The 13,425-nt window shown below is 52.7% G+C and overlaps 2 protein-coding genes across 4 annotated transcripts; one reads left to right on the forward strand and one right to left on the reverse strand.

Moving 5' to 3' along the window:
• Positions 1–228: 228 nt before the first annotated feature.
• Positions 229–8,407, forward strand: NFKBIB (NFKB inhibitor beta). Its single transcript, XM_043895122.1, has 6 exons — positions 229–506; positions 5,791–5,896; positions 5,978–6,311; positions 7,069–7,157; positions 7,247–7,516; positions 8,265–8,407. The coding sequence occupies exons 1-6, from the start codon at positions 328–330 to the stop codon at positions 8,358–8,360; spliced, it is 1,074 nt and encodes a 357-aa protein (XP_043751057.1). The 5' UTR covers positions 229–327; the 3' UTR covers positions 8,361–8,407.
• A 93-nt stretch (positions 8,408–8,500) lies between these two features.
• On the reverse strand, positions 8,501–13,058 carry CCER2 (coiled-coil glutamate rich protein 2). Of its 3 annotated transcripts, none has more exons than XM_043895280.1 (5): positions 11,657–13,058; positions 10,619–10,659; positions 10,332–10,419; positions 9,479–9,987; positions 8,501–8,833 (listed from the first exon to the last, which is right to left on the reverse strand). In XM_043895280.1, the coding sequence occupies exons 3-5, from the start codon at positions 10,378–10,380 to the stop codon at positions 8,744–8,746; spliced, it is 648 nt and encodes a 215-aa protein (XP_043751215.1). In that variant the 5' UTR covers positions 10,381–10,419; positions 10,619–10,659; positions 11,657–13,058; the 3' UTR covers positions 8,501–8,743. The 3 variants fall into 3 exon arrangements, with proteins under 3 accessions (XP_043751215.1, XP_043751209.1, XP_043751198.1); XM_043895274.1 differs by having other exon boundaries at positions 9,479–9,945; positions 10,915–13,058; XM_043895263.1 differs by having other exon boundaries at positions 10,915–13,058.
• Positions 13,059–13,425: the final 367 nt, after the last annotated feature.

A 13,425-nucleotide genomic window follows, 5' to 3' on the forward strand; every position in this document is an offset into this window, starting at 1 on the left:
ATAAAAAACGTCCGGAGCGTGCCCCTCTGAGGTAAGAAGAGACACGCGAGGGTCGGACTACGAATCCCAGAGTGCCTCGCGTCCGCAGCCATGTTGGTAAAGGGCGCGCGGAATGAGTGGGAAAGGGTAGAGAGTCTCAGTCCATCTGAATACTCTGATTGGTCATGGTGTAGTATGAGGGCGGGGCGCTTACTATTTAGCCGACTCTGATTGGATGAGTCCGGGGGGCGTGTTGGGGAATTCCCAGCAGGGCGGAAGCGCCAGAATTCCAGGCAGAGCCCAGCGACTGGCGGGCAGCCGCTGGGGTCCCCTGAGGCTTTGGGGGCTATGGCCGGGGTCGCGTGTTTGGGGAAAGCTGCGGACGCCGATGAATGGTGTGACAGCGGCCTGGGCTCTCTGGGTCCGGACGCGGCGGCCCCTGGAGGATCTGGGCTAGGCGCGGAGCTGGGCCCGGGGCTGTCGTGGGCGCCCCTAGTTTTCGGCTACGTCACTGAGGATGGCGACACGTGAGTGAACCTTAGCCTGCCACACCGGGCCTTAGGATCCCACATCTGATTTCCTGTTAATCTCTGATACTGATTTTCCAACCTCTTAATCCTACATCTGTCTTCTAATGCTTACTCTGACCTCTAATCCCCAAGTCTAACCCTTGATAAAAGCAGTTTCCAAGCTAGTTTTTATCATAACCCCATTCTTTCTGAAATTCTGGTCCTCAGAGTTTCACATCCATTGATTGATTCCACATTCAAAACTCAATTTGAGCTTCCTGACCCCAGTCCTGAGACCTATCTTAAAACTACAGCTCACAGGCTCCTTCTGACATCTCACCTCCAAATATGATCTTTGATCCTTAGCTCCTAATTTAGGAGCTTTAAATTTTGATTTCCAAAATTAACATTTGGCTTTTGACTCTTAAGATCCCGCTTTCTGAGCACTGATCTTCAAATCCTACATTGAAAGAGAAAATGTAAACTCTATGACAGCAAGGATTCATCTGTTAAACAAATATTTATCTAGCACCTACAACATTTCAGGCCCAGTTGTAGATGCTGGTGATAAGGCAGTGAAGAAAGCACAACAACTTATGCCTTGTGGAGCTTACATTCTAGTGTGGGGGTCTATAAATGGAAGGGAAGACAGACTGACAGAAAGGAAGAAAGGAATGGTGGGAGGAACAAAAAAGAAAGAGGGAAGGAAAGAAAGAAACAGAAAGCCCTATAGACACAAAGTAAGAAAGAGAGAGAAGAAACAGAAACAGAAAAATGAAAAAAAGAAAAAAAAGAAAAATGGTATGTCAGAAGCCAGTAATTTCCTTGGTGAAAAATAAAGCAGGAAAGAGTGAGACAAGTAGATTATCTGGGGAGAGCATTCCAGGTAGAAGGAACAACGTCATAAAGACCTAATTGAGGGAATGTACCTGGGGTTTTTGTGTGTTGTGTTTACTGCTGTAGCCCCAGTGACAGAACAGTGCTTGACCCATAGGAGGCACTCAAGAAACACCCATCTTCTCAGAGAACCAGCTGTGGTTTCATTTATTTTCTCTGCCTCTTTTTTTGCTTTCTGTTGTGTTTATCTCTGTTTTGACTTTCGTTATTTACTTTCTTCTGCTTACTTTGAGTTTATTTTTGTTCTTTTTCTAGTTTCTTAAGGTGAAAGCTGAGGTCATTGATTTGAGGCCTTCCTATTTTTCTAATATAGGTTTCATGTAAATTTCCCGGAGTAGTGCTTTAGCTCTATCTCATCAATTCTAATGTACTGTGCTTTCATTTCCACTTAATTCAGTATAGTTTCTAATTTCTCCTTTGATTTCTTATTTGGTCATTTGACACTTATTTGACACTAAATATGTTGTTTAGTTTCCAGATATTCCAAATACCTTCCTTTTATTGGTTTTTAGTTAAATTCTATTGTGTGTGCAGTTGAAAAGAATGTCCATTATCTTGTTGTTGAGTGTAGTTCTCCAGATGTCAGTTAGAGGTTGTATGGGTTTCTTTTCTAGAACTTTTATTTAGTTCTTTTTGGCTGTGCTGCGTCTTTCTTGCTGCCCACGGACTTTCTCTGGTTCCGGTGAGCGGGGGCTCCGCTAGTCGCGGTGTGAGGGCGTCTCATGTGGTGGCTTCTCTTGTTGCGGAGCGGTGTCTCTAGGGCACAGGCTGGGTTGTTGCTGCTCATTGGCTTCGTTTCCCTGCGGCATGTGGGATCTTCCCGGATCAAGGATTGAGCCTGTGTTCCCTTCCTTGGCAGGTGGATTCTTTAGCACTAGACCACCAGTAAGTCCTGTGTTGGTTTCTTTGGTTCTTCTCTTTTTCAAGTCTACTATATCCTTGCTGGTAATTTCTGTCTACTTGATCTATCAATTATTGAGAGTGGGGTCTTGAAATCTTCAATAATAATTGTGGATTTCCTTGTTGTTTTATCAGGTTTTCCTTCATGTGATTGGATGCTCTGTTATAAGGGGTCCAAATGTTTAGGTTTATTGTGTCCTCTTCCTGAATTGACCTCTTTATCAATGTGAAATAATCTTCACTATCCCGGGTAATAGTCCTTGCTCTGAAATCTACCCTTATTTTAAAAAACTCCTACTTTCTTTTGACTGACAGGTGTTAGCATGGTATATCTTTTTCCATCTTTTTATTCTTTTTTTTTTTTTTCCATCTTTTTATTCTTAACCTAGTTTTAAATTTATTTGGAAAGCTGTTACTTGTAGGCATCATATAGTTAGGTTTTGCTTTTTTTTTTTTTTATGTTTGTTTTTAATTTATTTGGCTGCATCGACTCCTAGTTGCAGCATATGGGATCTTGTTCCCTGAACAGGGATTGAACCCTGGCCTTCTGCATTGGAAGTGCAATGTCTTAACCACTGAACCATCAGGGAAGACCCTAGGTTTTGCTTTTTTATCCAATCTGACAGCTTCTACCTTTTTTAAAATTTGTGTTTATTTAGTCGTTTATTTTTCGCTGCAGTGTCTTTGTTGCTGCGCACAGGCTTTCTCTAGTTGTGTGTGCAGGCTGTTCATGGTGGTGGTTTCTCTTGTGGAGCACAGGCTCTAGAGCACATGAGCAGTTGTGGCACATGGCGTTAGTTGCCCCACGGCATGTGGAATCTTCCCAGACCAGGGATCAAACCCATGCCCCCTGACTGCCAATGCGTTGGCAGGCGGATTCTTAACCACTAGACCACCAGGGAAGTCCAGTTTCTACCTTTTAATTGGAGTGTTTAGGCTATTTGTATTTAATTAATTATTAATATGGTTCTGTCTGTCATCTCATTATTAGTTTTCTACTTGTTGATCCTTTGTTTACCTTTTTCCCCTGCCTTTTGGAATGAGCAAATTTTGTTCCATTGTATTTCTTTGGTCGGCTTGTTACCTTTTACTTATTATTTTTTATTTTAGTGGTTGCTGTGAAAGATAGGTTGGGAAACTGGTCTCCAGGCAAAATCCAGCCAGCTGCCAGCTTTGGTATGGCTGTGAGCTAAGAATGGTTTTTTACATTTTTAACTGGTTGGAACAAAATCGAAAGAAGAACATTTCATGGCAAGTGAAAATTACATGAAATCCAAATTTTAGACTCCATAAAGTAAGTTCTGTTAGAATCCAGCCACACCGCCCATTCATTTATCAATACATATCACCAATGGCTGCTTTTGTATCCTAGCAGCAGAGCTGAATAGTAATAGACAGACCGTAGCATCCACTAAGCCTGAATCATTTATCTGGCCCTTTACAGAAAATGTTTGCTGACTCCTGCTTTAGGGCTTACAGTGGCCCATGGGCTTAGTACACACTCCCCAACCAGGGATCGAACCTGTGTCCCCTGCATTGTGTGGCAGATTCTTAACCACTGGACCACCAGGAAAGTCCCCACTTTAACTTTATTATGTGCCACCTTCAAGTGCTATTATACTCCTTCTCATAACATAAAAGAACCTTAGAATTGTGTATTTCCATTTGTCTCTTCCTGGCCTTTAGTGTGTTGCTGTTATAGATTTCCTTTATCCATGTATTCTAAACTTCACCAGACATTGTTGTTATTTTTGCTTAAACAGTCATTTCTTTTTAAAAACCTATCAGAAGATAGGAGATTTACATATTGAGGAAGAAAAAAGCTTATGTACTTCTATAGTGACTGTTTTCAGTGTTCTTTATTCTTTTGTATAGATCCATATTTTCGTTTGATGTCATTTTCCTTTTTGCTCACAAGTTTCCTTGGACGTTTCTTGTGATGTGGGTCGGCTGGTGATGAGTTCCTTTGACTTTTGTGTAGTTGAAAGCATGTATTTTTGCCTCTGTCTTTGAAAAATATTTTGGCTGGGTTAAAGAATTCTAGGTTGTCAGCCTGCCTTTGAGTACTTTAAAGAAGTGGCTCCGCTCTGTTCTCTTGCATTATTTCCTTTGTGAAATCTGCTGTCATGCTTATTTTTATTCCTCTGTACTTAAGGTATCTTTTCCTCTGGCTGCTTTGAAGGTATTTATCTCTATTGTTGGTTTTGAACAGAGTTTCCATGTTGGGCCCTGGGGTGGGTGTGTGTGTGTGTGTGTGTGTGTGCGCGCGCGCTCAGTCGCTTCCACCGTATCCGCCTCTTTGTGACCCTGTGGACCGTAGCCCACCAGGCTTCTCTGTCCATGGGATTCTCCAGGCAAGAACACTGGAGTGGGTTGCCACGCACTCCTCCAGGGGATCTTCTGACCCAGGGATCAAACTTGTGTCTCCTGCGACTCCTGCATTGGCAGGCAAGTTCTTTACCGCTGAGCCACTGGGGAGGCCCCATGCTTACTTCAGTTACATATATATTGGGCTGCTTATATACAGATATATCCCATGGCTCACTGATGTTCTTTCCATTTTTAAGTATCTCTCTATGTTTCATTCTGGACAGTTGCTATTGTGAAGTCCTGAAGTTTGCTAATCTATTTTCTGAAATATGTAATCTGTTGTTAATGCCATCCAGCATATTTTTCATTTTAGGTGCTGTAGTGTTTTTTTTGTTTTTTTTTAATATTTATTTGTTTGCCTGCACCAGGTCTTAGTTGCAGCGTGTGGGATCTAGCTCCCTGATCAGCGATTGAACCCGAGCCCCCTGCATTGGGAGCAGAGTCTTAGCCGCTGGTCCACCAGGGAAGTCCCTGTGTCTCATTTTTTTGGTCAGTTGGAGATGGGCGTGAAATCTGGTCCATGTTACTACTTCTTGGGAGGAAGTAGAAGTCCTACTTAGTAAACACTGGAGACTTCCCTGGTGGTCCAGTGCTTGAGACTTCGTGCTTCCACTGCAGGGGGTGAGGATTCCATCCCTGGTTAGGGACCTAAGATCCCATATGCCGCACAGTGTGGCCAAAAACAAAAAATGAAATAAAACACCAAAGAAACAAAAAATCCCAAACCAAAGCAAGACAAAAAAACCACAATGATTAAATAAATTTGCTGCATTAACTCTGACCTGACCCTCCCAGATCCCTGACAGCTGGTTCTAGAACTGCGGGTCATCATGCTCCGCACAGTGGGTGCTCCATGTTTGTTGAAGGAATGAATGCAAGAGTGCTTGTCCTCATAAGAAGGAAAACAAACCAACAACCCCTCCCCCCACCAAAAAAAACCAAACAAACCCCAAGCAAACCATAGAAAGGAGGGGCTTCCCTGGTGGCTCAGAGGATAAAGCGTCTGCCTGCAATGCGGGAGACCTGGGTTCGATCCCTGGGTTGGGAAGATCCCCTGGAGAAGGAAATAAATGCCAATAAAAAAAAAAAAAAGAACCCTTGACCTCTGCCTTCTGACCCTGGTCCTTGCCCTCAGGGCGCTGCACTTGGCGGTGATTCATCAGCACGAGCCCTTCCTGGACTTCCTCCTAGGCTTTGCGGCTGGTACCGAGTACCTGGACCTGCAGAATGACTTGGGCCAGGTGAGCCGCCCGTGGACAGCGCAGGGCTTGGGGGCCAGGATTCTCAGTGTGACCCCTCACCCCTGCCTTCTGCTCCTGCAGACAGCCCTGCACCTGGCTGCCATCCTGGAGGAGGCGTCCGCGGTAGAGAAGTTGTACGCAGCAGGCGCCAGTTTGCTGGTGGCGGAGCGTGGAGGCCACACGGCCCTGCACCTGGCCTGCCGCGTGGGAGCCCACGCCTGCGCTCGCGTGCTGCTCCAGCCTCGCCCCCAGCGCCCCAGGGGAGCCCCCAAAACCTACCTCGCTCAGGGCTCTGACCATACCCCTGACACCGACCACACCCCTATTGCCCTGTACTCCGATCCTGACGTGGAGAAAGAAGAGGATGAGAGTGAAGAGGACTGGACGCTGCAGCTGGAGGCTGAAAACTATGAGGGTGAGGGTCCCCGGTCACCGCGGAGGGCCCCGGCTCCCAACAAGAGCGAGGGCACCTGGCTCTGGGCTCGGCTCTCCTGATGCAAAGCTTGGCTCCTTGGGAAATAATCCCAACGTTAATAATAATACTCAGGGGACCCAGGCATCAGGACCCAGGTTATTGAGAACCACAGGCCCCAGCCCACCTGGGACAAGGGAACTCAAAGGCCAGGCCCTCTGAAACTCTGGCGACTCAGGTTCCCAGAGGCTGATATCAGGATTCAGAGACAGCCGTCCTAGCCAGACCTCATGGGAAAATAGATTCTGTCTACCCAGGGCCCTCGCATCGGAGTCTTAGCTCCCCCGTCTCTAAGCCCAGCTATTCAGTACTTGGGACCAGACCGCCACCACAGGTGGAAGGTCAGAACCCAGTGTTCAGGGCCCACCTCACCCCCCAAGGACATGGACCCAGGAATTTGGGGACCTGGTTCTTTGTGAAGTAAGACCAGAGACTCAGGTCCCCTGTCCAGAGCCCCTGGGCTCTTCACCCCCAGGCCCCAGACAACCCCACAACCCAGGCATCGGCACTGCCAGCAAGTTCCAGATCACCTGAGACTTAAGGGATTTGGGATACAGGGCCTCTTTGAAATACCCAGGAATGCAGAAGTCAGACCCCAAACTCCATCAACCTCAGGTCACAAAACCCTCCCCCAAGATGGTGGCATTGGGGGCCCAGTCCCCTCCCCTCCATCATCTGACAGCGGTCACTCTGTCCCTAGGCCACACCCCACTCCACGTGGCTGTCATCCACAAAGACGCAGAGATGGTCCGACTGCTCCAGGAGGCAGGAGCTGACCTCAACAAACCCGTGAGCCGCCCTAGGGAGAAGGTGTGGTGGGGTGGGGAGTCTCCCCGAGCGGGGCAGGGCCCCAGTGACCTCTCTGCTGCACCCCTCAGGAGCCCACCTGCGGCCGGAGCCCCCTGCACTTGGCCGTGGAGGCCCAAGCAGCCGATGTACTGGAGCTTCTCCTGAAGGCCGGTGCTGACCCCGCCGTCCGCATGTACGGCGGCCGCACCCCACTCGGCAGTGCCACGCTCCGGCCCAACGCCATCCTCGCCCGCCTCCTCCGTGCCCACGGAGCCCCCGAGCCCGAGGACGAGGACAAGCCTGGCCCCTGCAGCAGCAGCAGCAGCAGCAGTAGCGACAGCGAGAGCGGGGATGAGGGCGTGAGTCAGGAGAGAGTGGGCGGCCCAGCTGGGGGGTCAGGGTAAAAGCGGGCAGGCGGAGGGGCAGAAGAGACATTAGGCAGCTCACTGAGATTGACTGACGTTGGGGCTGCTCTGATTAGAGAGCTCAGGCAGCCGTGCAGGCGATATCAGGGGAGACCTGGACGGGGGTGGTGGGAAGAACTCGGGCACCGGCGGGGGAGAAGTGAAGGCAGTGGCAGAGGCAGAACTCAGGCAGAGAGAGAGAGAAGACCTCGGCCATAGTGGTTGGTAAACAGGCAGCAGAGGATGGCCGTGGGAGGAGGTTTTGGGTGGGGGGGCAGGACCGGGAGAACGCAGGCTGCGGGAAGGTGACCTTGGGCAGCAGTGATTTGAACACTGGCAGCGGTGGGGAACGACCTCAGCCAGCGGTGAAGGGGCTTCATTGGAGAACCCAGGCAGCGAGACATGACTGTGGGCAGGGGTTGTTGCTGACTGGCGGGGGTTGAGGGATTTGGGTAAAGGCAGAGGGAAGTGGGGCAGAGGGGGAGACTCCCTGTGGCGGCTGAAGGACTGGAGAGGCCGCAGGGCCGGGAGAACACAGGTGACCTTGAAAGTAGTGGTGAGAGAAGTAGGAGCTGGGATTCAGACTCAGGAGCGGGGACCTCGGGCTTCGACGCAGCACCGTTCCCACGGTGGGTGGGAGAACTGGGGCAGCGGGCAAGGTGGCAGCTGCCTGAGCCCCTCTGCCTGGCCCCTCTGCCCCCAGGATGAATATGACGACATCGTAGTCCACAGTGGCCGGAGCCCCAACCAGCTACCTCCCACCCCAGCGTCAAAACCGCTCCCTGATGACCCCATCTGACTTAACTGTTAATAGTTTCCAATTTAATAAAATGCCGGTTCGGACAACCAGTGACTAGATCAGCGGTTGCCTCCCCAGGCCTCCAGGTCATTCCTGAGCCCCTGTCCCTCTAAAACCAAGTGTGACGCCATCAGCCTTGGTGGTTTTCTCTGTGCTTTATTCACTCGGGGTGGGGGGATGGAGCGTGTTAGGGCATCTGGGCTGTGTCCTGAGTCAGGCGGAGCCCAGCCCCTCCACCCAGCTCAGACTTGGCCCCTCAGGCCTGGTTTCAAGGCGCACCCTTCTCCCCACTCCTGCCGGTTGGGGAGCAGGCTGGGGTAACAGGTTGGGGGTCAACAGTACTAAGCCGTATAGGGTGTGTGGGGAAGGAGGAGGACGTGAGGTCAGTCGCCCCTCCTGAGCTCCTCTCGCAGCATCTCCGTCGCCTTCTTCAGCTCATCGCTCATGTGCTCCAGGCGCTCCACATGGTGCCCCTGGCGGCAACAGAAGCGGGGTCTCAGCACCCACCTTCAAAGGCAGGCCACCTCAGTGGTTGTCCACAAGTGTGGGCCAGCTCAATTCACATGGTGGCAGCCAGCAGCGGTCTCCCAGGTCATCGTGGACTACGATGGTGACCCCGCTGGTTGACCCTGGAAGAGTCACGTTGGCTACCGTGGCCAGTGGTGAGGCCCACGGTGTCTGCCATAGCCAGTGCGGCGGACAGAGGACTAGCCAAGGCGCTCAGTTGGGTGCCATGACCCATGTGTGAGGTGACGGCCATTTCTGTCACTGCTGTTGATCATGGTGACAGCCCTGCTTTCCTCGACCCACCAGTGGTGTCCACCTGTGGCCCAGTGAACTGGGCACGGCCACTACTTTTCATGGTGGCCAACACACTGGTCACAGACTAGCAATGGTAGCTAACTCTGGCGCTTCTGGGCACTAAGGGTGGCTTCTTGGTGGCTGTCACGGAAGTAGTTATGGAAGCCCTCCTAGTCGGGTGGAGGCCCCGCTTAGACGTTGCTACCTAGCCCTGTGTCAGTCCTACAGCCCATTCATGGTGGATGTTTCTGTGGCTACTTGGTAGGATGTCCACTGACATCTGGTCTACCCTGCTCCCCATTGCCGCTTCCACTCACCTCCCTGGTCGAAGCCTCTTCCTTCTGCTCCCACCGGGGCTCAGCTTCTGGCTGGCGGAAGTGGTGGCGGTCCTCATGTCTCTCTCCACCCGCCTCGACCCCCTGCCACAGGCTGCGACCCCCACCCAGCACCTGCACTCCCTTCTCCTCTGCCTCGAACTGGGTCGTCTCCTCATCGCTGGCCTGCTCTGCCACCCGCTTCTGGGGGCCCCTGCTGCCCTCCAGATGCTGCTTCCACAGGCCCTCCCAGGTCTCCACGGGCCCTCTCTTCTTTTCTTCCTCTTCCTCCTCTTTGTGGTCCTCCTGGTGGAGCCGGCTGTGGAGCTGCTCACGGACGGCCTGCTCCCGCACCTCGGACTTGTGCGTCCTTTCTGCCGCCTCCTCCTCTTCCTCATCCCTCACCTCCTGGCTGGACCGCGTCTTCCCAGCCTCTGGCTTTTTAAAATCCCCAACCAGGAGGCCGTTCTCTGCAGTGGGCCGACAGCCAGAGGACTCTGTCTCACACATTTCTGATGGGAAGAGGGGATGTTCTCTGTGCAGCTAATCAGGAGACAGACCTAGAGGAGTTCTGGGGTGGGGGGGTGGGGTGCCTGAGCTCCCCCAGGTGACAGCCCAGACCTGGGAGAGGAGGGTCAGTACCGGGAGACACTCTGCCCCCATCCTGTGCCCTTGCGGGGAGCCCCAAGAGTGGGGCTGTGGGCCAGGCTCCTTCGGTCTAGACACAGTGGTGCCATGCCAGTCCAGACAGTGGCTCTGGGATGAGAAGAGGGTGCCACTGCCTCCAGGCAGCCCTGGGCAGACCCCTGGTGGGGCGGGGGCTCCTACGAGGAACTGGGGCCTGAGCCCCCCTTACCTCTGTGGAGGAGAGCCAGGCAGGGGCCTTGCCTGGCCTGGCCCAGCATCAGCACTTCTGTGACCACCTCTGCCAGACAGTGCGTCAGCTGGGGATGAAGGGTGAGGGGTGAGGGGTGAAGGGTGAGGGGTGAAGGGTGAGGGGCGAAGGGTGAGGGGTGAGGGGAGGTTGAGGGCAGGGCAGATGGGGGGAATGAGAGCGTAGGAGGATTGGAAGGGAGACGGAGATGGTGGAGGGGGCTGGGGTCCCAGGGAGATGAGGTGGGGTGAAAGGGCCACCGTCCTTACCTCCTCCTTGGAGGGCCTGGGTGCCAGGGGAGCCGCGGTGGCTGTGGGGGAAGGAGGTGGGTGCTGGGCTCAGACCCTGGGCGCTGTCCCTGGTGCTGACTCCAGCTCTGGGGTCACCCCGGTACCCACAAGCCCACTCCCCCAGCCCACCTGCCAGGTGCGCTGCCTCTGCTTGGAAGCTCAGCCCAGGAAAGCTCTAGTCTGGCCCCACCGGGTGCACTGTCCCCATCCCCGGTCACCTGAACCCCTGCTCCCCCTGGCTGGCTGCTGAGGTTGCCCTGATCTCTGGAACTCACCAGCCCCCAACAGCAGCACCAGCAGAGCAGGCAGCACCAGCAAGAGCAGCAAGGTGGACCCTCGGCGCTGCATGGTGGGGTGTCCAGACCAAGGTCCTTGGTGCTGTGCGGCCAGGGTGGCAGCTCCTTATAACCCACGCCCACCCTCCCCGGGGCAGAGGGAGGAACTCTGGCCCCCACAGAGGAGGAAGTGATGTCACCGCCTCCCCCTCCCCGCCTGAGGCAGGGCAACAGCTGTGGGGCGGAGAGAGACCTGTCTGAGACCCTCAATTATTCATGGGGGCCCCACTGCCCTGCACCCTCCTCTCCAGCTTCCGGCCCCTGAATGCCTGCTTGGAGGGTGGGGGCTTCTCTTCCTAGATAAACAGGGTCTGACTGGGGCTTCCCTGGTGGCCCAGACAGTAAAGAATCTGCCTGCAATGCAGGAGACCCGGGTTCAATCCCTGGGTCAGAAGATACCCTGGAGAAGGGAATGGCTACTTACTTCAGTATTCTTGCCTGGAGAATTCCATGGACAGAGACAGGCTACAGTCCACGGGGTGGCAAAGAAGTGGACATGACTGAGGTGACTTAGCACGATAGCATGATGAGCTTAAGGCCCCACTGGGAGGTGGGACATGCTCTGAGTCCAGAGGCAACCACTTACAGACCTCAGGCAACACCTTGCCTTCCCTTGTCCATATTCTCCTCTGGAAAACCGGTCTCATAAATCTACTTTCTTGGAGTTATAACTGGACCTCACCTGAGTCCCAGCTCCTCCACTACCAGCAGTGCAGCCCTGGGACAACTGCTTGGATGCAAGACCTGTTACTTGTGAAACGGGGCTGGTGACAACCTATTCCACAGCCTGATGGGAAAGATTAAAGTAATGCACATACATGTTAGCTTGGGTGATGCCTGGCATGGAGAACTACAGAGGCCTGAGCTCCTTCATCCCAGTCATTTTTATTGGACACACACTGTTACGTCCAGCCCTCTTCTAGACCCTGGGGCTACAACAGAGAATGAGGCTACAGGCAAACCTCCCTGGCCTCTTGGAGTGGACATTTGAGAAAGGGAAGACGACAACACTCAAGGAAGGAGGAGGGACTTCCCTAGTGGTCCAGTGGTTAAGAATCCGCCTTGCAATGCAGGGGACACAGGTTCGATCCCTGGTCGGAGAACTAAGGTCCCACATGCCCTGGGGCCAACCAAGCCTTCAAGGCAACTTCTGAAGCCCACCTGTGCCACAATTAGGGAATCTGCGCACCACAGTGAAAGATCCTGCATGCTGAAAGTAAGATTAACACTGCAACTAAGACCAGAGGCTGCCAAATTAAAAAAAAATCTGCCTTCTAATGTTCCAATGCAAGGGACATGGGTTTGATTACTGATCAGGGAACTAAGATCCCACATGCTATGAGGCACCTGAGCCCTTGTGCTCTGAAGCCTGCTTACCACAGCTAGGGAGAAGCCTCCACACTGCAACCAAGACCCAACTCAGTTAAAAAATATTAAAAAAAAAAAAGAAAAGCAAGGAGGAAATGGCTGTGGCGCATCACAGGAGCACGGCAGCTAGAGGCTGGGGTTTACTTTGGCCAGGCTGGTCAAGGGAGCCCTCTCTGAGGAGGTGACATGTGGGCTAAGGCCTGAGGGATAAAATGCAGGCAACTGCACAAGATTTACGGGAAGAATAGCTAGGATAGGAAAGAGTCGAGCAAGTGCAGAGGCCTGAGTTGGGACTGAGTCTGAGAGAACAGGCAGGCAGGTTGGGGGCTGCCCAGAGCACAACAGGAAAGAGGCTGGAAGAAGGGGAAGGTAGAGGGCAGTTCTCGGGGGTCCCGGGGACCACAGTGACTTGTCTTTCCCCCCCAGGGAGATGGAGCCACAGGAGGGCTCTGAGCAGGGAGGCACGTGACCTGACGCAGCTGCCCACAGGGTCCCTCTGGCTTTGCGTGGGGGGACAGGAAGCAAGAGGCTGCTCCGATTCTCCAAATGGGAGATAAGGATGGACAGGACGGGATGATACAGCAAAGGCAGGATCTGGGAATATATATATTTTTTTAAAGATTTATTTATTTTTGGCTGCACTGGGTCTTCATTGCTGCGTACAGGCTTTCTCTGGTTGCAGAGAGTGCAGGTTCTAGGCGCGCAGGCTCAGTGGTTGCCGTTCTTGGGCTCCAGAGCTTGGGCTCAGTAGTTGTGGAGTACAGGCTTAGTTGCTCCGTGGCATGTGGGATCTTCCCGGACCAGGGATCGAACTCATGTCCTCTGCATTGGCAAGTGGATTCTTAACCACTGGGCAACCAGAGACACCCTGGAAATATCTTGAAGGAGGAGCTGCCAGGGTTTGCCGAAGGATGGGATGTGGATGTGAGAACAGTCGAGGATGACTTGAAGTGCTGCAGTTGGAGAAGCTGTGAGAGCCCTTACAGGTACGGAGATGGGGGCTCCAAGGGGAGGAGTGGGTTCTCGTTTCACTGAGTTCAGGCTGCTTCCTGCCCCGCCTGGGGCTGGGGACCAAGGTGGAAG

This window comes from Cervus elaphus, chromosome 4 (genome assembly GCF_910594005.1).
Source record: "Cervus elaphus chromosome 4, mCerEla1.1, whole genome shotgun sequence".
Lineage (NCBI taxonomy): Eukaryota > Metazoa > Chordata > Mammalia > Artiodactyla > Cervidae > Cervus > Cervus elaphus.

Excerpts from the sequence above, each read along its gene's own strand:
- NFKBIB (XM_043895122.1), top strand. The coding sequence starts at position 328 with ATGGCCGGGGTCGCGTGTTTGGGGAAAGCTGCGGACGCCGATGAATGG. Across the intron at positions 507-5,790 it reads GTCACTGAGGATGGCGACAC|GGCGCTGCACTTGGCGGTGA; the intron begins GTGAGTGAACCT and ends CCTTGCCCTCAG. Across the intron at positions 6,312-7,068 it reads GGAGGCTGAAAACTATGAGG|GCCACACCCCACTCCACGTG; the intron begins GTGAGGGTCCCC and ends CTCTGTCCCTAG.
- CCER2 (XM_043895263.1), bottom strand. The coding sequence starts at position 10,987 with ATGCAGCGCCGAGGGTCCACCTTGCTGCTCTTGCTGGTGCTGCCTGCT. Across the intron at positions 10,660-10,914 it reads GGTGCTGCTGTTGGGGGCTG|CCACCGCGGCTCCCCTGGCA; the intron begins GTGAGTTCCAGA and ends CTTCCCCCACAG. Across the intron at positions 8,834-9,478 it reads AAGAGGCTTCGACCAGGGAG|GGGCACCATGTGGAGCGCCT; the intron begins GTGAGTGGAAGC and ends TGTTGCCGCCAG.